Source organism: Fukomys damarensis, unplaced genomic scaffold (genome assembly GCF_012274545.1).
Source record: "Fukomys damarensis isolate Sample0158 unplaced genomic scaffold, DMR_v1.0_HiC HiC_scaffold_16, whole genome shotgun sequence".
Lineage (NCBI taxonomy): Eukaryota > Metazoa > Chordata > Mammalia > Rodentia > Bathyergidae > Fukomys > Fukomys damarensis.
The window spans coordinates 96,984,541-97,007,008 of NW_022900928.1; the positions used below are offsets into that span (position 1 = coordinate 96,984,541).

General features: G+C 50.8%; 2 protein-coding genes across 3 annotated transcripts in view; one reads left to right on the plus strand and one right to left on the minus strand.

Annotated features, from left to right (window-relative positions):
* The window catches only part of Parp12 (poly(ADP-ribose) polymerase family member 12), a gene marked incomplete at its 5' end in the record, with an annotated part of 34,276 nt that extends 26,471 nt beyond the window's left edge, over positions 1-7,805 (plus strand). The window contains 4 exons of the mRNA XM_010631716.1: positions 3,490-3,565; positions 4,451-4,581; positions 5,347-5,498; positions 6,765-7,805. Coding sequence (XP_010630018.1) covers positions 3,490-3,565; positions 4,451-4,581; positions 5,347-5,498; positions 6,765-7,117 — 712 coding nt within the window. The remainder of the gene's footprint in view (positions 1-3,489; positions 3,566-4,450; positions 4,582-5,346; positions 5,499-6,764) is intronic.
* A 2,168-nt stretch (positions 7,806-9,973) lies between these two features.
* The window catches only part of Tbxas1 (thromboxane A synthase 1), a 153,632-nt gene continuing 141,137 nt past the window's right edge, over positions 9,974-22,468 (minus strand). The window contains exons 10-13 of one of the 2 annotated variants that reach the window (XM_010631670.1): positions 20,060-20,151; positions 13,891-14,028; positions 12,460-12,622; positions 9,974-10,223 (exon numbers count right to left, since the gene is read on the minus strand). In XM_010631670.1, the coding sequence (XP_010629972.1) occupies positions 10,149-10,223; positions 12,460-12,622; positions 13,891-14,028; positions 20,060-20,151 (468 nt within the window). In that variant the 3' untranslated portion in view covers positions 9,974-10,148. Of the gene's footprint in view, positions 10,224-12,459; positions 12,623-13,890; positions 14,029-17,521; positions 17,607-20,059; positions 20,152-22,468 lie in introns of those variants that run through there. The other variant, XM_010631672.3, reaches the window with a different exon arrangement.

The window sequence follows — 22,468 nt, forward strand, 5'->3', positions numbered from 1 at the left end:
AGGATGCAAGACCCCTGATCTCAGTTAGCTGATGGCTGAACCCCATGATGCAGACTGACCTCGGGCTGCAAGGCCCAGACTGAGTTCCCCTACCTTCTGAACAGTTGAACTCTACACCGTTCTACTACAGGTTTCCCATGCCCTTTCTTTAAAGATGTTCAAAGTTGGGAACTCAGAAAAATACCCTTTATGACCACCTCTGCCTCTGCAGAGTGGGTCCAAAGGCTGGCACAATCAGAAGGTCTGAGAGTGTGTGTGGAGGGGGTAAAGGGAGTTATGGCGGTTCAGGGGCGCCTGTGCGGCTACCTTCCTGATGCTGGAGTGATGGTGGCTCCAGGTGGGAGAGGGCCAGTCTCTTTATTGCTTCTGGATATAGAGTTTGGGTTGATTTTAACTGTCTTCTAGAAGTTATTTTTTATTCTTCCTCTCTCCAAAGCCTGTCTAAGGCCAGGTTTGGAAAACTTCCCCTTTTTTTGGGACTGGATTCCCCCATCCCACACCACTAGGAATTGAACTCAGGACCTTGCCCTTGCCAGTCAGGCATGGTGCCACTGAGCTAAATCTCCAGCCTGAGACTGGATCTCTTATGTCATCATTCTAATTTAGTTTTTTGGGGGCCACAAGTAGACAGCAAATGTCAGAAATAAAAGTGATGGTTTTGGTCAACACAGACTGAGGTATGGTTAACTTCCTCCGCTGTGGGCTGAGTACTGTATGCTGCCCACATAGGTCAAGTGCCCATTGTTCCTTCAGCTGTTTGATGGCAGCCAGTTGTCATTAACTCCAGTGACAAAGGCTGCATTGCCTGCATGGGCCCTCGGGGCTGACAGGAGCTGTGATGTGGGCCTCTTTCCAAAATACCTCTAGTTGCACAACAGAATGTAGTCTCCATAATCAGAAGGTAATACAGGATTGTCATCTGAAATACAGTTTGAAACAGCATCTATATACATTAAGTATCTGGGTTGGTTCTTTAATTTCTGCCTTCCATAAAAATTTTCTCTGAACTTATCTCTTTTGTTTTGTTTTGTTTTGTACCAGGGATCCAACTCAGGACCTTGTGCTTGCAAGGCAGGCGGTGGGACCACTGAGCTAAATCCCCGGTCCTATTATTGGTTGATCTTGATAGCTGGCTCCCTTTTTCTTGAACCTTTTTTTTTGTACTGGGGGTTGAACTCCGGCCCTTGCACTGTGAGGCAGGCACTGGAAGCAGTGAGCTAAATCCCAGGCCCATAAAAATTTTATGTGATTGATTATTTTTCTTTTCCTACCTTTTGGATTTTTAAATCCTATTTTCTAACAGTTTGGAGATTTTAGTGTATTACTGTTTTTTTAAAAAAGGTTCTACTAGAAACTACATGTGTTCTTCATTTAGGTACAAGTAAGTCAGTATCTTTGCCCTCCCATTAACTAATATAGGGCATTTCTATACTTTTTTCCATTTACCTTCCTCATTCCTTTTAAATTTTAGCCTCCAGAGGCACCATTATTTTATATTGTTAATGCTGCCTTGAAATTACATTTCTGCCTCATTCTTTATTCTTTCAAATTTCCTTAGATGAAAGACTATTGGAAGACTGTTTTTGATTTGTCTGACTGTATCTTTATTTTTTTTTGCTCTTAAGATATATTTTCACTGGGTATAAATCTTTAGTTTATAGTTATTTTGTCCTGGACCACTGAAGGCACCACTCCAGTGTCTTTTGTTTTTTTGTTGCTTTTGAGAAACTGTCTGTTGGTCTGACTGGTGCTTCTTTGATGGTAATCATGGCTTTTTCTGGTTGATTTTAAGCACTCCTGTTTGTCTTGGGGTGTGCCCCCTCACCGTGCTGTGTCTAGGTGTGTGTTTATATCCTGCCTGAGATTCTCAGTGTTTCTCAAACCTGTGCCCAGTGTGTGTCACAGTGCTACTTTTTCTTCCCCATCGGGAGCTTCTCTTAGTTCTGGGCCAGATTCCTGCAAGCTCCACATGCTTCTTCATCTCCCATTGTCTCTTACTGTGGGCCACATTCTTAAGACGGTCATTTCACACTTTCAGCTGCATCTTCTCTGTTCCAATGGTCTCATCTGCTGTTTAGCAATTCTTTGGAGCTTTTGCTGTCAAGGATTCCCCTTTTCATTTTTAAAAGTTCTGTTTAGATCTTCCAATTTTTTTATAGTTTCCTTGCACATGATTTAAAGTTTGCTTTTCATTTCTTTAAACATAGGAAGAATAACTGTTGTTTTGTAATATGATTTTGTCAGCCTAAGTCATGGTGGATCTGTTTCTGGCTGCTCCCTGCTGGGAGACCTTGCTGGTTAACTGTCCATGGTATAGTTTCCCTGGGAAGGTTATCTGTGAAACCTAGCTTAGTATGAAGATGTGGCTATGGGCCAGCAGGAACAGCAGGGAAAGCGGTTGTGGGGAGCACAGTGCCTTCTGAGACATAAGGGGAATTGTTCAGAAGCAGTTTCACAGTGCTTTCCTAAACCTTGAGGGGCCTATGTCTTTTAGAACTGCTTTTATTTTATTATTTTTGGATGAGTTATGTGGCACCTGTGTTATGCAACACCCTGTAATTTAGTTCATTAATATTGTTGCAGTAAAATATACTTACCATCACTTTAAGAAGGATGATTGATCTATAGACTTCAGTTCAAGTTAGATTTCTACTACCAAATGGGTTTTGGTGTCCATTTTGGTTTTTAAAACATGTTTTTATAAACTGGATGCAGTGGTGCACACTTTTAAAAATCCCACGTACTCAGAAGGCTGAGGCAGGAGGATTGCAAGTTTGAGTCTTGCCTAGGCAACTTAGCAAGACCCTGTCTTAAAAAGTTAAAAAAAAAAAAAAAAAAAGACTGGCTGGGATGCAGCTCAGTGGTCGAGTGTCCCTGAATTCATTCCTCAATATCCCCCTCAGCTTTTGTATGTCAGTTACACAACTTTTATTTTTTATTGTTTTGGTGCCGGGGATTGAACTCAGATCCTTGTGCTTGCAAGGCAGGCGGTGGAACCACTGAGCTAAATCCCCAGCCCCTAGTTACACAACTTTTTAAAAAAGTCTTTGGATTTTAAGTTCAAGCCTGTGGCCTACATGTGCTATTTTCCTTATGGGCTCTGTTCCTTCTGGGTTAGTTGGGGCAAGATGGGAAGGCATTCCTAGGACTGATTGCTGTGTGTTTGGCCATGAAGGTAAAGATAAAAGTGTTCTTGCTGGGCCTGGTGGCACACGCTTGTAATCCCAGCACTCAGGAGGCTGAGGCAGGAGGATCTGTGAGTTGGAGGCTAATCTGGGCTCCATAGTGAGTTCAAGGCCAGCCTGAACTACAGAAAAAAACACTGTGTCAACCACTCCCCCGCAAAAGAATATTATTGTGTTGTGGATGCAGTGTTTGTGTGCTTCTTGCCTTCCTCTGCCTTTTAACATAGCATAGTGGAAACTTCCTAGGGTAGACTTGCTTACCTCCAGGATAAAGTGCTTTAGTGGTTCTGTTTATATTTTGCAGCAGTGTCAAGTTTCAAGGCCCAAAGAGCATCCCAGACTATTGGGACCCCTCTGCCCTGCCGGACCCAGGCTTTACGGTAAGGGACTCTGTTTGGGGCTGGATGGCAGGGGTCTGTAGGGATAGGTGTGGCAGACAGATGGTGCTTAGTGGCTGTGGCATACGGGGACAGAATTTAAGGCCTGATGACTGCCCAGGAGATGGCTGTGGCTTGAGGGGAGGATGTAGTGTGCAAGGAGGAGGATGGACTGAAGTTTGCGGGGAAGGTCAGAAATGAGGGGCTTAGGAGCCACGCTTAGCCTGTAAAAATCAGTCTTACTAAACAAGAAAGGGAAAACAAACTGGTCGAGGATCGGAGTGTGATGAGGGCAGTTAGCAGAGGAGACTGCTAGACCGGAGAAGACAGGAGGACAGTTGTATGGCTTAGGCAGCGCTGGCTATCCGATGGGAGCCAGGCTGAGCACTGTGGAGCGTGCACACTCAGGTCCTGCCCACCCTGCCTGCCCGGGCACCCTTCCATACCGTGAGCCCTATCCTGCTCGTCCAAGCATGTGCAAATCCAGCAGCACAACTGTGTGTGTGAGGGGTTGGGGTGAGGTGGGTATGGGTTCCCTTACGACACTGGCTCTTGTACACCGCCCTGTGTGGTCAGTCCTTTTATACATTATTAAAGGCCCAAAAGCAAGAGTGGGGGGCACCCTGGAGACAGCTAGGAGTGACATATTAGGCATCCCATGCCTGTCCTTTAGGCTGGCTTCATAGCGAACATGAGGGAAATAACTATAATTTTTTAAAATCCCAAGCCAGGAGAGACTATATCTTGATGGAAGGTGAGTGTGGTCCCCACTCTCTGGCTTTCTTGCTTCCGTGTCCTGGCAGTTTCCAGTCATCATGGGAAGAGGAAAGGATTCATCTGTATTCTGTACATGGATGACAACATATTAAAGACATTCTCCCTTTGTAGAAAATCACTCTCAATTCTTCCTCGGAAGAGTATCAGAAAATCTGGAGCCTCTTCAACCGTACACTGCCTTACTGCTTTGTTCAGAAGATAGAACGAGTTCAGAACCTGGCCCTGTGGGAAGTCTACCAGTGGTGCGTTTGGGCTGGCTGTGGGTGGGCTGGCTGCTCTGTCCCCTTACCCTTCCACCTGCTCACCAGCATGCCCTGGGCCTCCAGGAAACTAGAGACCACAGCCCTGTTTAGCCAGGATCTGTGCGTCTGCTCTTCACCTTCCTCCCTTTCCTCCCCCTCTGCCCCCCGCTCCTCAGGGCTGTGTGGTGGCACAGACCATTGTAGAGTTGAGGGGACTGAGGCTTCCTGAATTTAGGTTGTTCCTCACGACTGGTAGCCAGGTCAGCCTCTACCCTTGTCCATCTTGCCCCGCTAAAGGTGGATGGGGTGGGACAGGGTAGGACAGCCTTCCTGTACTGTCAGCCGCAGGAGTAAGGCTGAGGCCAGGGAGTAGGGTCCTGGCTCAGTGTGTGAGGCCTGTGTGTTCTCGGGCTCTGGCACTTGTCCCCTGGCAACAGGGTACAGTGACATAGTTGGTCCCAGTAGTGGGGAGTGAGCAAGGCCCCACTGAGCAGCAGACCTGAGGCTCCCCAGGACTGGGTTGCTCAGGAGCAGGGAGTGGGCTGGCCACTTCCCAGGGCTGGTCTGTCTGGGAGACAGAGGGGAAGCAGCCCTTCTGCTTTTTAGGGCTGTTTCCCTATTCCTGGCCTTTGGCTGCAGCCTCTGGGGCCTAACCTCCTGGCCATGTAATGCTTCTGTTCTTTTAGCAGAATGCACTTTTGTGGGTCCAGTGAGCTGGGCTTGGTGGCCAGCATCCTGTCCTCAACATGTGCCTTACAATTCTAGGCAAAAGGGGCAGATGCAGAAGCAAAACGAGGGGAAGGAGGTAGACGAGCGGCAGCTGTTCCATGGCACTGCCTCCACCTTCGTTGACGCCATCTGCCAGCAGAACTTTGACTGGCGCATCTGTGGTCTTCATGGCACCTCCTATGGCAAAGGTAAGGTGACGAGGCTCCTGGCCCTACCATGCTGGCCCTTGGGAGCACCTGTTCTCTGAGGGGCTGCCCTTGGCAAGACCCTGATGTTGCTTCAGTCTGAGGCGTGGCAGCCCTGGGATGGAGGCCCAGGGAAGTGGGGCAGATTTGGAAGAGGAGAGGGGCCACCTTCCTAGACCCCATGAGTTCCCCAGACTGCACCTTCAGATGTTCTTAGAATAGAGACTTGAGCATCTTAAAGGCGCTCATGTAGATATCATTCTACCTGTTATATGAGTCATCTGTTTTCCTCTGTTACTTTAAGCTTTCTTTGGAAATAATTGCAAACAGAATTGCAAAAATAATCACATCTAAATTGACTGCATGCATTTTATCTGTGTTTGTCAGCTTACCATTGTACCGTGCTGGCTTGATCATCTGCACTTTTTTGTGAGCCTTTGCTAGGAGGTGGCATATATGGTGTCCCTTCATCCTGTAACACTTCCTCTCTAGCCAGTGTGACCATCACAGGTAGAGAAGTCATAACCTGCCATTCATATCCTGGTTGATGGTCCATCAGGTGGTTTCTGTCTGATGGGTGACAGTTGGGTCAGGAGGGACAAGAGCTGGGGCAGGGTGTGTGTGTGTGCGTGTGCGTGTGTGTGTGTGTGTGTGTGTGTGTGTGACTACCAGTGCACAGTGGCAAGTTGCAGCCCCAGTCCTCTCGTGAGAAGTTTCAGAGTTCTGCACACTTGGCTGCTGGTGCCACAGAATGACTGTGAGCAGACTCTGGTTCACTCTCTGCACTGATCCTTTGAGCTTGGTGGAGCGGCCCCATGTTACAGCTGAGGAAACTGAGACTCAGGTGAAGAAGTGGAGGTTGCTGATGGATTCAGCACTGAGGGGCCTCCTTCCTGAGGTGTAGGGACTCCTCTGCTGCCAGACAGAAGGGTGTTGGCAGCCGGGTGTGGTGGCACACACCTGTAATACTGATACTCAGGAGGCCGGGGCAGGAGGATCGCTGTGAGTTTGAGACCAACCTGGGCTACATAGCGAGTTCCAGGTCAGTCTCAACTACATAGTGAGACCCTGTCTCAAAAAACCAAAAACAAAAAAAACCCAGAAGGGTGTTGGTAACACTGACACTCCTCTGTGGGGAAGCAGAATGAGAGAGCAGAGGCTGCTGGTCACCTTTTGTCAGGTCCCTGCCCAGCAGAAGTGTCTACCTGTCCTGTCTGGCTGCTGTTCTGTCCTTCCAGTGCCCAGCAGAGCCTGTGCGTGTCGTTTCAGGGAGCTACTTCGCCCGTGATGCTGCATATTCCCACCACTACAGCAAGTCCGACACCCACCTCCAGATGATGTTCCTGGCCCGGGTGCTAGTGGGTGACTTCGTCAGGGGTAACCCATCGTTGGTCCGCCCCCCTGCCAAGGAAGGGCAGAGCAATGCCTTCTACGACAGCTGTGTGAACAGTGTGTCCGACCCAAGCATCTTCGTGGTCTTCGAGAAGCACCAGGCCTACCCTGAGTACCTCATCCAGTACTCCACCTCCCCCAAGCCACTGGGTGCATCTTCCACCGCCACTGTCACCGGGAGCTCTGTGCTGGTGGCGGCACTGGGTTCCCTCTTTAGTGGCCGGCGCTGAGCACAGCAGGAGCAGGAAGTGGTGTGGGATGATTTATTTTTAACAAAACTTTTAATGAACTGCTTCATGCTGGCTTCTCAGTGAAATTACGTTCTTAATCCTTTGTCAGTAACATTTTCTGCTTTTAGGTAACTTTGGGGCTCATGTGTGAACTCATTGTACTGATGGTAGGTGAGCCTGGCTTGCTTTTAAATATGTTAATGCTGTACTTTTCACTGTTACCTTTGCTGCTTGTCACACCAGGCAGAGTTTTGAGAGGTTGTTTTATGGATTCTTCATTTTAATGGTTAAGAGTCTCTGTGTCTGCAGTGACTCCATGTTCAGGGCCTCGTGCCCTTTGTTTAGCGTGGCACAGTGGCTGTGCGGCGAGGCGAGTCCAGCTCTGCGGCTGCTGTGGGCTCTGGCATTGGCTGACTTATGTCGCATTGTCAGAGCAGGGGGCTGCCGTATGGTACCATCAAGTCCTTGCTGGTTTTCCCTAATGCTGGGGGTTGAGGTGGCCAGCAGTCCTGTAGAGGAAGCCGGGCCACCCTGGCAGGAGATGTGGGTGAGTTCCCTGGGAACCCAGACTTGTGTCCCTGAGCACACCGGACACCTCCGTGTCCTCCTGAGATTTTGAGTTCCTGTGCTGCGAATGTCACATGTGAGTAGGAAATAAAAATATTTATCCATAGTGGGCACGACTACAGCTATTCTTTAGCGTCTGTGTCTTGAGCGCTGCTGGTGAGTGGGCACTGCTCTGGGTGTCAGAGTTGTCTGCCCTTGGGCTGCTGTAAACACAGTGCCATCTGTGGAGTAGATTGGGAACAACAGGCGTCTGCTGCTCACAGTTGTGGTGCTGGAAGCTGAGGTCCAGGCGCCTGCAGGTGGGTGTCTGGTGAGTGTGCCTTCCTCACAGGCAGCCCTGTTCACTGCAGCCTCGGGGGGCACAGATCCCATTCACAAAGCTTTGACCTCAGGACCTGGTCTTGTGTCCTAGTACTGTCACCTCAGAGGGGAGGAATCCAGCCTGAGACACTGGAGTAGAAACACTCAGACCACAGCAGGGATGGTGTTGCTGGCTTCAGTGGGGCTTTGTGGGGATTTGTCACAAAGCTGCAGGTTGGGCCGCCCCTTTTATTGGAGGGGGAACAGGGTCTTGGTATGCAGTTTAGACTGGCCTTGAACTCGAGGTGATCCTCCTGTTTCAGTTTCCCAAGTGCTGGGATTACTGGCGTGCACCACATGGCCAGCTTTGTGGATCCCCTTTTAAGGCCCTAGTAGGAGCCTAGGCAATATTGTCACGTATGTTTTGCTCAAGTTTGCAAATTATGTATTTGCTTTCTCTTTTCCTCAACTCAGTTTCAGCCCCACAGAGGGGAGTCACCCATAAACAATGTGTCACAGACTGTCAGCCATCTCCTTCCTAGGTGCTGGCTGGTTGTGGCCCAGTTAGAGGAGCAGACATCTAGTAAGGATGTCCACTTGGTGCTCTGTGTCCATTGTGTCCTCTGTGTTCGGTTCCAAGGCAGCTGACTAGTCTTCTGTCTTCAAAGCGATTGGAAACCTTGCACAGGGCAGTGTGATCGGGCCAGAGGGGAGTCTGGCTAGAAGAGCAGGCAGCAACCATACTAGCGGACCTGCCAACGGGGCCAGATACGTGGCTGCAGAAGGTGTGGTTTTCAGTGTGCCCCATGCTCTTCACAGTGTGCCCAGCCCTCCAAGTCCACTCATTGATTTTTGGTCGTCTTTGGCCTGCTGTATGTGTGTGTGTGTGTGTGTGTGTGTGTGTGTACATGTGTGGATGGTGGCCACCTGGGCACAGAAAGGGGCAGCCAGGTGGAGAGGATGGGCCGGGGGTGGAGCAGTAACCTGAGGGCTGTGGTGGCTGTGCTCCTGGCAGGGAGTGAAGTGCTGGGCTGGACCCTTCTGCAGGCTGAGGTGGTGTGGTGCCTATAGAGTGGTCGGGCTGGGGGCCAGGCAGGCCATAGGGAGGGAAGCTGGGCTCCTGTATGGTTTCCCTGGAGAGTCCAGTTGTGGAGCATGGATGGCGGCAGTGAGGGTGTGGACAGGGCTGTGGGACGGCGCCTGACCCTCAGTGCAGTAGCCGTGGTTCACAGGGCTAGGACAGTGTGGGTGTGAGCAAGAGCCCCTCTGGGGGAGGTTTGGGGGAGTACAGGCGCTCTGGGCTTGACATGGGAAGGACCACAGAGCATTATGCTCAGCAGTCCATGTTGAAGTCTGCAGCTGTCCTGAATCATCTAAAGGTGTCATCTGGAGACATCTGGATGCTACCTAAAGGGCTGGTGGATCCTGCTAAGGTTGTTGTCTGCAGGGCACTCTGGCCTGTGTGCTCTGATGCCAGATAGAAGAGGATGGCATCTTTTTGCTAGGTCAGCTGCCCTGTTTTACAGGTGAGGAAACAGGTGAAAAGACCAGCAGCTGCCAGGGGGAAGATCTGGGACCCAGCTGGCAAATGCTTTGGTGAATGTGACCTTCTACAAGACCATCACTTTTACTAACTCACTTGTATAAATTGATTCCTTGATCAAATTAAGAGAGACCTCTTTGGAAGAAAGAACACACAGAACTTACCAAAATGTCATAGGGCCCAACCTGGGAGGACCAGAGCATAAAGCTTGCAGCCACTTTCTAGGCCGCGTCTGGTGAGCACCATCCTCTGAAAGTTCCATGCTGTTCCCTCAGGACAGGGTCACCTGAATGTCCCCTGCATTGTACAATCCTTCCATCCTGAAGCCATAATTCCTGTGAGAATTATGTTCTTGGTCATTTTTTCAAAACTACATTTTGCCTATTTATCCACAGTCTAACTTGGATTAATAGCAGTGTCACTGGCAACGTCAAAACTAAGTGTGATGAATGTTTATTAAGCATTTGGGGATCATATCAATAACCTCTTCTCTGTGTGCACTCCAGGCACCCTCTCTTCATTCGCATCACTAAGGGTTTTCTTTGAATCCTGGGTGCCCTGGAAACACTGATTGACAGACTTCACAGCCGTGAACTGCCTTCTCTTCCCCAGCTGCCTTCTTCATCGAGGTACAAGCTTGATGTAGACACCATTTTTGGGACCTAAAGCAGATGTGGATTCTAGCTGCAGAGGTACCTAAAATAGAGGAAACTAAAATAGTCAAAACCAACCATATCTCGCGGAAGATTTCCTCAGAGCCAGGCCTGAGGCAGGGTTTGTGAAATCTGGGCTGAGGATAGCTGGGCAAGGAGTGGGCAAAGGAGACTCCCGGGGTGGCTGGGGGGTGGGACACAGCTCCTTGAGAAGCCAGCAGAGCTGCCTCGGGATGGGCATGGGGACTCAACCACACATGGTTAATAAGGTTAGCATCTTTTGCCCAGGTGTGTCAAATACCACAGGCAAGCACGTCTGGGCTGTTTGTTTTATCCATGAAGGCTGGGTAAGACCAGGAGGCTCAGGGAGGCCACACAGCTGGAGCACAAGAGAGCAAAGTTCTTTGCCACTTTGTCACCCTGCTTGTCCCTGGCCTATCACTGCCCCCGCTTTGGGGAGAGTGACCCCGTGCCACGCATTGCCCACTGGCACTGTGGTCTGGTCTCCCCTGGCTGACCTCAAAGGTAGAGGCCATGATGGCCTGGGGTACTTTGAAGACAAGCCAGAGAATTACTCAAGAGTGTGGGTCAAATGGCAATGCAGTGGCTGATGTGAAGCACCAGCCAGGTTACCTGAAGGGCCTTGCAGGCGTTTTCAGAGGCCTTTGTGGGTTATATCAGACTGGTGACCAGGACTTTGTGGAGAAACCTGAGCCTGGGCAGGGAGCGCTGAGTGGGACCAAGCCAAGGGAGGGCCTGAGGCTTTGACTGATTTGGTTATAATTATCAATAGCCACGTGGAGCTACAGGCACAGCACCTGTCTAGCTGAGTTCAAACCAAAGGAGAGGTGGGTGGGGATGGTGAAATTGAGGAGGAGCTGGCCTGAGTGGGGACAGGGATGGATGAAGCCATGTGAGTAGGACCCTGTGGAGGCTGGGGCTGGGGAGGGGCAAGACCTAGGAGGGATGACTTCAAGCAAGAGGAAAGAAACCCTGCTGGAGTAGGAGGTGGGGTGGGGAATGCATAGGCTAATCGCCATCTTGAGTTCAGTAGTTCTGGGGTCTGGCTGACTCTGAGGACTCAGGGCTGCTGTTTGAGCTGGGAAGGGCCAGGTGTAAGCAGTGTTGAGGTTATTGCTCTGGATGTTTGGGTCTGATGTCCTCCAGAAGAAATACCTTTCCCTGCCCCTCCCTGTCCTGTCCTTCCCCACGTGCTCTCTCCCCTCCACATCCTAGCCCATCACACTTGGTGGATGTGTCCCATTCTGGTTCTTGAACCTTCTCACTCCAAAACCATGCTTCCTTCAGGACTGCAGCCTGGCCAAGTTCCTCTGTTTGTCACAGGCACTGCCAGTCTCAGAATCTAGAACCATCTGTGTCACTGGGTCCCTTTCTGTCCCCACACATCTCTCATGCAGGTATGCAGCTGTGCAGGGCTCCTGATGATAGGAGCAGATGGTCCTAGGTGTGTGAGAGAGACGGCTGGGCCTTGCAGGAAGCAGTTTCTGGACACAAGCAGGTCTGGGTTTGAATCTCGGCTTCTTCCCTCTTTGGCTGCTTGTCTGTTCCTTGGTGTCTATTGAATAAATGTATGAGCACCTGCCATGGGCCTTGTATCAGGCTGTGTGTGGAGGACCCAGCAGGATTGTCCCCTGTGTGTCCCTTGCCTACAGTTCAGACTCCTCCTTCCTGAGCTCCCATCGTCTGAAGGTGGGAATAGTAGAACTCACCTCTGGGCCTAAGTGTGTGGTGTGAGGGGGGTTAGGACCCAGAAATGGGGGTGCGTCTCAGCAGGGCCCAGATATCTAGGTGAGGGAGGGTCTGTGGCTTCTCCAGGACCTCAGGAATGAAGGTGTGGCACAGCGTGGGACATTGACCACAGGAGAGTGGGGTAAGGCAAGGCTGGTGGCAGCTGGGAGGAGCACCCTCCAAGTAGCTGGCACCCCTTCCTCTTCTCCAGCAGGAGACCTGAGGGGATGTCCCCAGGACATCTGGAGGACAAGCCAAGCACTGCAAACCCTGCCAAGCGGCACACACTGTGGAAGACTCGAGGCCAGCCCTGGAGTGTAGGGAGCAGTCACCGTGGCCCCCCATCCCTGTCAGTATAGCCACACGTGACTATAGGAGGTAGAGGGCGTTATTCACATCCTCTCAATTCACAGATGGAGAAACTGAGGCCCCAAGGAGGTTAAGAAACTGGCACCAACCCTGTCCTCCATGCATAGCCTGAGACCCCTCCAGGAATGGGGTAACCTCCGCCCCAGAGCCACTGCCCTCACCTGAGTCTCAGGGCAGGTGTTGAAGCAGAACTTGCTCAGGATGTGGAGCAATGTCAGCTTGACCTCCAGCAGCCCCAGCCGCACCCCCAGGCAGCTCCGGGGCCCGGCCCCAAAGGGTAGGTAGGTGAAGGGCCGTCGCTGCCGCTGTGCCTCAGCTGTGAACCTGGGGGTCCGGATGAATGTCAGGGTTGGCCTGGAACACCCATGCCCTTCACTGAGGTTCGCCCATTTTGGTTGAGCTACCCCTTCGTCTGAGACTCTGTTGGTCCCAGTAGGGAGTAAAATCCACTGCAACTACAGAGCCCTGTTTCCTGCAGAATGGCCCCCTAGTCTCTGGGAGCTGGTGTCCCCAGGTCCCTGCGGTCCTGCTCTGTCTCCTGTGCCACACAACCCAAAGGCCATCACTCAACCCACAGGGTTCCCTGGATGTCAACAGTGCCCTTCCACCTTTTCTTGGGACTTCAGTGTCCTCAGCCCAAACTCTGAGCCTTAGTGAAACCCAGGTGGCGGCCCATACCCCTGGGCTTGACAAGGGCATCCCAGACCTGACCCTCGGCCACACTATCCCCCTTGGCATCCATGGCCACCCTGAGGAAGAGCCTTCCTCCAGCGGCTGTGCCTGGCTGTCTCTTGACGCATGCTAGCAGAGCTCGAGACGGAGGCTTGAACTCAGACATGCTGAAGGCCCTTCCTTGTCCTTGTTGAATCTGTTACCAGACAGCAGCACTTGCCATGCATGCTCTGTGACAGTGGCACTAGGTGACAACTTCTTAGCACCCCTGGACTTCCATGTGGTACCGGGAGCCCTGTAGCAGCTGCTTCTAGCCTTTGGGTTTTACTTATTTTTAGGACCTGCTGAGCAGTAGGAAATGTGATTATCTGAGCCCCACTGCTCGTGGGAGCCCAGTGAGTTGGGCTGGGTTTAGGTGTAGCAATTAAAGGTGGGGCTCCCTGGCCAGCCCTCCTTGGCAGATCACAAAGAAGGGAACCCTGGCCAACCCTGACCAGGAGCCGGGATGGAGACATTTTAGCTCACAGAGGCTAGAAATGAATTAGGGGATCAAATCCACACCAGAGGGAGGAGGGTCCAGGGTCTGCAGGGTCTCAGGAATTTAGGCTCGTGGGGAAGTTTTGCTTTTATCTATTGAAATGCCTGTCTGTTGCTTTCTAGTACACATTTGAAATACAACCCAGCATCTTAAGTTCTGGATTGAATGAATGTCTTCTGACATTGCTTCTTGTGTGTACTGCTGCTGAACATCTCTGGATTCAGTCTGGGTGTTAATGGTACAGCTTCTGTCAGAAGCGATGCTCCGGAACGTCCATCTGAGTTCCCCTGACCTCTGCCTGCTGGGGCTGCCTACACCTCCACGGCAAGGTCCGGTCCCATAGCTCACATCCTTTGGGCCCCACTGAGTGGGCAGTGCTCACCTTTTGGGGTCGAAGGTCTCAGGACATGGCCAGAGCTCAGGGTCGTGGTGCAGGGCTCCCACAGCCACCTCCAGCACAGTGCCGGTGGGGATGCGCTGCCCCAGCACCTCGCAGTCCCGCGCTGCTTCCCGTGTGAACCTGTGGGCAGACAGTGGCGGGGTGTGGACAGGTGGAGGCTGCAGGGGACTGGACCACGGTGGGATGGGGACAGGAGGGCCAGCCTTTTCCCAGGGCAGCCCAGATGGTGACCAAGTGCTCGCTCCATGAGCCTCTACTGCCCTGCATTCCTTCAGCCATGATCGTACACCCTGCATATGGGAACACAGAAGCCTCCGAGCGCTGATGTCCGGTGGGGTTGGGGCTTCTCCCGGCTTCTCCCTACTGCTCACGTGCCCACCCACACTTGGCCTCTTCTCACGCTTGCTCACCCTCCGCCTCCTCTCCCCCAACTTCACTGTCCAGCTCCGCACAGTGCTCCTGTCCCCTCCCTGCCGCGGACAGTGCTCAAACCAGGCCACCCAGACTGCCCCATGGCCTAGCCGATGGTCACTCTTCAGTCTTGGGCTTGCTTGGTCTTTCTGTGCCACCTGTCTTTCTTTTTTGCTTTGGGCTTTTTTTTATTATTATTATTTTTTATTTTTTATTTAGTTTTTCCCTTTGAAAATAATTTTGAACTTACATAAATTGAGTAAGAATAGTAGGTAGGATTACCTGTATATTCCTTATTCAGCTTTACCTACTGTTAAGTTTATTCCATTCCCTTTTGTTCCATTTCTCTTTTGTCCCCCCACATCTCTTTCCTTGATTTTGTTTTTTTTTCCTGGTACCAGGAAGCAAACAGAGGCTCTCCACATGCTAGGCAAACCTAAGCCCAGCCCTTTTATTTTTTGAGACAGGATCTCGCTGAGTGACCCAGGCTGGTCTTGAACTTGCATTTCTCTTGCTTCAGACTTCTGAGTAGTTGGGATTATGTTTGTTCACCACCATCCTGGGTTCTTTCCTTGATTTTTAGTGACATTATTTGTTTGGTTTTCCTCCTGTGCCTGAGGCTGCCCTGCACTTGCCACCACTCACATTCCACAGAGATGTTACCCACACTCCTGACTTCCTCTTCTGCCTGATCTTGCCCCAGGGCTCGATCCTGTTTCCAGCCACAGGTTACCTCTTTCCAAGGACTTCTCCAGCAGGACTGGATGTGCCTCTCATCCACCCTCCTCTCCACTGTTCTTCTTTCTGCACTTTTACCCCTGGCTTCTTCAGTGGGCTCTCTCTCCAGTTTCCCTGCCACCTCTTTGATTTAGATTCTTCTTTCCTCTTTTCCAACCCAGTCTTCTCACTTGACCTGAGTGGTCTCTGTAGTATGCCTGACTCGCTAGGACGGGGTTCAGGAGTCCCACATGCCTAGGGCTGGGTGGCCCCAGAGGGTCAGAGTTGGAGTTTATGGCTGATGATGCCTGTCGCTGAGTCAGGTGCAGTGGCTGACGTGACAGGAAGATGTACATAGGTGACAAAGCAGGGATCAGAAACCAGTCAATCTGGGAGCGATTTGGGATCATTGTGAGAGGTAGTTTCAGGACCAGTATGTGGCTTGGATCTAGATGTCCCCCAAAGCCTCATGTGCTCATAGGTGTGGCCTAGGGTACTGGGATTAAGGGTGTGTGGTACTGAATTACTCAACTGATTGGAATTAGCATGGTTCTGGGTGTGACTGAGTGGATTACCTGAGGATTGAAGCCCCGCCCTGGCTGTGGGTGGCCCCACTCTAAAGGTTTTGAGGTTATTTGGGATAAAAGGGAAAAACAGAAAAACAAAGGGGAGTGGCGGTAGGCAGCTGCTGCTGCTGTTCCTCGCTGCTTCCTTTCTGCCTTACCCTGGACTGTGGCCCCTCCTATACCCCTGTACAGTGCTCCCCCTGCCTTGGAGCCAGGCAGCTATGGACTGAACCTCTACAAACTGAGCTGAAAGAAATCTTTCCTCTTTTAATTTATGGGTGTTGAGTATTTTGCCCCAGTAATGAGAAAAGTAAGACAACCAGTGTTGGGATATTTTTGTTTTCAGCACTGGGGAGTGATCCCAGGGCCTTCATACTGAGCTACATGTCCAGCCTTTTAAAATCCATTTTATTTTGAGACGGGCTCTTACTATATTGCACAGGCTGGGCTTTAACTTGAGTTTGGGCTCTGTTCCTAAAGAACATGGGGACCAACTCTGTTTCTGCAACTCAAAGACCCCACATGCTCCCAAATCTTCCCTCACTGGCTGCAGACCAGACCTGGCCCTGAGGGCTGGGTACAGTTCTATAACTGCCCACCCAAGTGTCTTTAGGCCTTCAGAAAATTCCTGCACAGGGAGCTAAGACAGTAATCCAAGAAATAACTTCACTGTTTGTACTAGAAAATTAAAGCAAACTAATTTATCTAGGTAAACAGCTCTCTTATCAGGACAACACCCAGCTCTCCTGAGGTGAGGCAGATGAGTTCAACCCTCAGACTGCCATTGTGACCCTGATCTTCCTGTTCCCACCAGTCCCTGACTTGTGTTGAGAGACTGCCACTTCCATCACTTACTTCTGGGACTCTGGGGACTGAATCCATACCTACAGTGTCCTTGCCTGGCCCCTTAATTCTGAGTCCCTGTTCCATACACTGTCACCCTTCAGACCTACAGTCAACCTTCTAGAAGCAACATTGGGAGACAAAAATGGAGAGCTTTGGATTGTTTATGTTGAGCACCAGGTCCTGAGGCATCTGGTCATAGTCTGCTAGGAACTTTAAGGTTGAGGTGTACCCTGATAGGATAAGGGCAGAGCAAACAGCCCCAGCTTCTCACACAGGCCCTTGCACCCTCATCCTCCTCCCAACCACTTCCAGGACTGTGGCGGTCTATGGCTGTTCCTTTCCCAAGTCTATACCCGCTGCCTCAGAAAGGAAATGGAGCCCACCTCCTCACCCACCTCACTAAGTACTAAATTACCCAGGCTGGGCTGGACCTTGCAATCCTCCTGCTCACCCTCCCAGAGTGCTGGGATTATAGGCGTGTGCCACCATGCACAGTTTGTTTTATTTTTAAAAGTAGATTACATAGGTTTGCAAGTGAACATAGCATTTCCAGAAGAATACTTAATGCTTACCTTCTTCTCCCTTAGCCTATAAGACCAAGACAGGGGCTGGGGGGCCTTTTCCTTTGGCTCCTTCTGTATTATTAGTTTTTTTTTTTTTAAATATCAGTGTCTTATTTTGGCAATATAAATAATTACTATAGAATTTTAAATAATTTTATGTTGGCTTTTCAGGTATAGGATTGTTTCCCTAACACTCTTACAGAAAATACAATTATTCCACTAATGACAGTGATACCTTGTTCCTTCTCAGGAGAGAGACTGTGGGGGACCCTGGACCCCCCTCGGTCTTGTCTGTGCTCTGAGCTTCCTTGTAGTGATCAGGAGCTGCAGGAAGCCAGGCTGGGTCCCTGTCAGATCGGGCTGCAAATAGCAGCTAAACTGTGGGACGTGGGGTGGGGAAGGTTCCAGTGAGGTTGCTCCCTGTACCCCACCTTATCTTGCTGGAGTTAGCATGCACTTGCAGGCAGGGCCCCTGCAGCTGGAAAGCAGGCCCTGCCCTTGCTCACAGCCAGGCTGGACTGCTTCTCACGCCCGTCCTGAGGGGTCTTTGGTTACTGAGGCTGGGTGTGTTGCTTTGGAGGGGGAACATGCTTTCCTGAGAGGACAGAAAAGGGAGGGATGGGGATAGAGAGGAAAAAGGAAGAAAAAAAGAATGACTTTCCCTCTTTATCCCCAAAACCCTTTGCCTGGCCCATTTGTGGCTTTGCTGCTGTCCTTTCTGCAGCCTGATGAGAGAAGCCACAGGCTGATGTGATGAAAAATGCCCCGGAGCCTGCAGGGCCCACCACCCCTCCTCTGTGCTGGCCTTGGGCTTGGCCCTGAAGCTGGGCGGCTCCTGCTCCTGGCTCAAAGCCCAGTGGCAGCTGTGCAGAGAGTGGTGTGTCCACTCTGCCAGCCCTGTGCCCCCCAAGTCCCCAACATGCCCCACATCCCCTCCGGGCTCAGCGGGCACACAGCAGGCCAGGCCCGCCCTGCCTTGGCAGCTCCCTCTGGACTTTCCCGGGTCTGTGAGGAGTCCGGCCCTGGGTGGGACTTTAGGAAGGAAGATGAACCCATCCATCCCAATGCTCCAGCTCTTGCTCTCTCCCCACGTGAGACCATGGGCACCTTGGTCCCTAGACAGTAGCCACGCTCTGGCTGTTGACAGCAGATCCCTGGGAGGAGACTCGGCCACAGCTTGTGTGTGTGTGTGTAAGCACATGTCCACACTGGTTTGATTTGTTCCTCAATGTGTCTCCTACATGGGGGCTCATGAAAGAATTCTGTTTTCTTCATTACCGGGGATTGAACCCAGGGCTCACACATTCTAAGCACATGCTGTACCACCAAGCAACTAATAACCCCAGTCCTTTTATCTAAATTTATTTTGAGACAGGGTCTCACAAAGTTGCCCAGGCCTCCCAAGTAGCTGGGAGTACAGGTGTGTGCTCTTATGTCCTGCTTATGGGATGAATGGATGACTGTGGTAAGGTCGTGTGTCCTTAGACTGGTTTTATATCTTTTCCTTCCACTGCGGAACAACTGTTCCATGTAGCCCTCTGCCAGGAACTGAGCAGCCAGACTGAGGCCTGAGCCCAGTTGGCAGCCTTTGCAGGCCCAAGAAAGTATTCTTCGCTTTCAACACAGCCTTGCTTCTCTCTGGATGTTCCGCTTGGAACGTTATTCCAACGTGCACACCGACTGCCTACAGCCCTCTTTGGATATGTCATGAAAAAAAAAAAAGACTAGAGGATGGGTTGCTTGAAGCCCTGCAGGAATTGGGGAAGGGCTGCAGAATCATGACAGTGATGAGGAGAGAGACCCCTGAGTTCCCAGCCTGCCACACCCCAGGGATTTTTTTTTCTTTCTTTTTTTTTGAGACAGGGTCTCACTATGTAGTTGAGACTGACGTGGAACTCACTATGTAGCCCAGGCTGGTCTTGAACTCACAGCGATCCTACTGCCTCAGCCTCCCGAGTGCTGGGATTATAGGCATGCACCACCATGCCTGGCACCCCAGGGATTTCTGTATTTGCTTCTGGTCCAGAACATCCTAGATAGTATATGCAACCACATTCTTTGTAATGTTTTTTGATTTGAAGGATCATTTTGAGGACCTCCCTCCCCATCACCCACATTGTTCTGTTTAAAAAATGGAACAGGGATGAAGCCTTGTGTGGTGATACATGCCTGTAGTCTCTGCACTTGGGAGGCTGAGGCAGGAGGACTGCTGTGAACATGAGGCCTTCCTGGGCTGTATAGCAAGATTCTGTCTCAAAAAAACCCCCGCCAAACCCAAAAAACAAAAACAAAACCAACAAAAATGGTCGAAAGTGTCTGCACCTGGTCTCTGGTGTGTTAAGCTATGGGAGTGTGAGTGGAATTTATGAGATACTGTTAAAAGCTTTGTGCTTCTTTCTAGATCCTGAAATTTGGCTACTGTTTCACTGTCTGAGAGCCTCACATGGGAGTTAAGCTGCCCTCCCCGTGGATCACCTTGTTTGGAGGACTTTGAGAGGAGCAGACTTGATCCCTACCCTTGAGAGACTTGCAGGTAGGTGTGACCAGCTGTGCATTAGTGACATGCAGGGGGCAGAAATGTGTCCAGGGTATGATATGAAGCACTTACTGGGCAGGGACCTTGATGTGTTTTGTACAGAGGCCAATTTCCTTATGCTTAGCACAGAGAAGATTCACACAGTTGCTGTGTGAGTAAGCGAGTGAGTCAGTGAAGGAGGCAGGGATGTAGCTCAGTGGTGCTGCTGCCCGCCTCAAAAGCGCAAGGTCATGAGTTTGATCCCTGTTACAAAAAAGAAGGCAGCAGCAGTGGCAGCTCTTGTTAAAGGCTAGGAGGCCACAGCTTGGGCCGTGTGGGGCCCCTGTTAAGGAAAGGCCAGTGATACATTAAGACTCTGTAGGAACACAGGCCAGACATCTGGGCATTGTACCTGGTGCCCGCCCTCCAGGACCATGTGGGTAATGCAGGTGGCAGGAGACAGGACCACGAGGCCCCTGAACTGTGATGCTCAAAGTGCCCAGCATTTGGGCCAGATGGGGTGGCAGGCGTACCTGAAAGCTGGCGGGTACATCCGCAGGGTCTCTGCGATCACCATGTCCAGGTAGGGCAGGCCTTCCTGCAGGCTGTGGTAGTCAGGGGCCACCTAGTGCAGCGGTCGGGACAGAGGATGGAGGTCATGTCAGCCAGAGTCTCACAGCACTTTTTCAGGAACTGTAGCATCCCAGTCCAACTTAAGCAGACATTTGCTTGGAAACCACAAGACAGATAGCACCCAGACTGTGTCAGGTCAGCACCCTACATGTTCTGTTGAACACCCTTCATACTGTTGAAGATGAGCAGGCTCAGCCCTGGATTTGGGGGTCTCTGGGTGTCACAGAGGGAAGCTTGTTTCTAAACCACAGTGCTGGCTCTGTTGGTGAGAGCTGAGGATGGGGCTAAGTACTGCACATCCAGTACCTTGCTTAATCCTTTCACGGCTTATATGAGGAAACTGGCTCAGCTAGGCTGTCACACAGGTAGCAACCAGTACCTCATAAAGTTAAAAAAAAAAAAAAAAAAAGCTGGGCATGATGGCACACGCCTGTAATCCCTGCACTTCAGAGGCCGAGGCAGGATTGCCATGATTTCAAGGCCAGCCTTGACTACATAGTAAGATCCTATCAGAAAAACAAACAAAAAACCAGCTGTGAAATAGCAAAGAAAACAAGAGTCTGCAATGTCTAAAAAGAATGAGTAGTAAAAGACCAAAGAGCTTTTCTAACTCAGTAAGGAAGCCAAGAATGGTGGTACCCACTGTAATCCCTGCACTTGGGAGGCTGAGGCAGGAGGATTGCTTTGTGTTCAAGGCCAGCGTAGGATACAAAGACATCTCATTAGAGAAGATTTTAAGGGGTATGAACAGACAAAACACAGGAGAAGTACAACTTGTCACGATAAAAGATGCAAAGCAAAATGAGATTCATTTCTTACACAGAGTGGGGAAGTTTGGCAAACACTGGTTAGCTTTTAGGGGTGCAGATGATGCAGACCAGCCTTGAAGTGAATTGTAAGCAGGAGGTGGGTGCCTTGGGCAGAGTTATAGGAAGCTGACTCTTCACTGATGGCTTCTCCGAGGAAGCACCTTCCCCAGCTGCTTCCTGCAGAGGCCAGAAACATCTGCCAGTTAGGTGACAGCCATGGTTTTTTTTCAATTAAATAACATTAATTGAGGACAAGTCCTGTCTGGGAGATGGAATTCTTCAGTATCCTCTGCTCCCCAGGGGACCCCCTTCACCTGAGGGGGAGCCACTCCCAACCCTGGAAGCATCACATGCTCATTGGGATGGGATCTAAGGCAGTAGTCTCCAAGTGAGCTCCCTGGGGTGGGGCAATACTGTCAGCTGGGAGGCTGAGGCGGGGGGATGCAAGTTTGAGCCCAACCTGGACAACTTAGCTACTTAGACCTTCTTTCAAAATAAAAATAAAAAGGGCTGCGTAAAGGCCCAGGGTCCAATCCCCAATATTGGGAAAAGAGAAAAGAAAGGAGGAAAGAAAAGGAGAAAGAAGAAAGGAAAAGGAAAGAAAAGAAAAAGACAATGCTGAGGAGGGCCGGAAGAGGACAGCAACAGTGGAAAGGACAGTGAGTGAACTGGTGGGAGATGGGTAAGGGTAAGGGCTAGGATGTGGAGTCTTTTGTTTTTTTTTTTTTTTGGTACTGGAGATTGGACCCAGGACTTTCACACTGAGCTACATCCTCAGTCACTTATTTATTTACTTGTATTTTGGGACAAGGTCTTGGTAAGATGCTAAACTGCCCAAGCTGCGCTTGAATTCGCAGTCCTCCTGCCTCAGCCTTCCACACTGCTGTGACTCCTGACATTTGTCACCATGCCCAGCCAACACATGGTCTTGATGTCCAAGGTGTTTTCCTAACCTGCAGTGGCATAGCCATTCAGTGGGACGCAGCCATTAATGGTTGTGTGAGTGAAGTTGCAGAGATCTGTGATTTAACCCACCTCTCTGCATGTTCATGATTTAGAAGGTAAAGAAAGCATTGACACTGTTCAATAAAAATAGCAACAATTGCTTGGTTTTCCCTATCCCCTCCCATCTCCACTTCTGGAACTATTTCTTTTTAAGGTTCTCAGCTGGCCTCACACTTCTGCCTCCATCTCAGGCCACCAGGCCACCCAGGCATGCATGGCAGGGAGCAGGGCGCTGTGCTTGAGAGTCCTAATAGGAAAGGGCACTGGGCTTGGATGGCCCCTCCCTGCCCTGCCCTGTGACTGTCGTGCCCTTGTCCCCAGCAGGATCCTGGACACAGGCACGGGGGTTTGATGGCGGTGCACACTCTGCAGCCTCTCACAGTGGTCATGGCAGCGGCTGTCCCTGCCCCAGGCTGGCAGAGCAAGGTGTATGTGGTGAGATCAAGTTGCTGCCATGCCTAGTGTGAGCGTCGAAACACAGGCGAATGTCCTGGA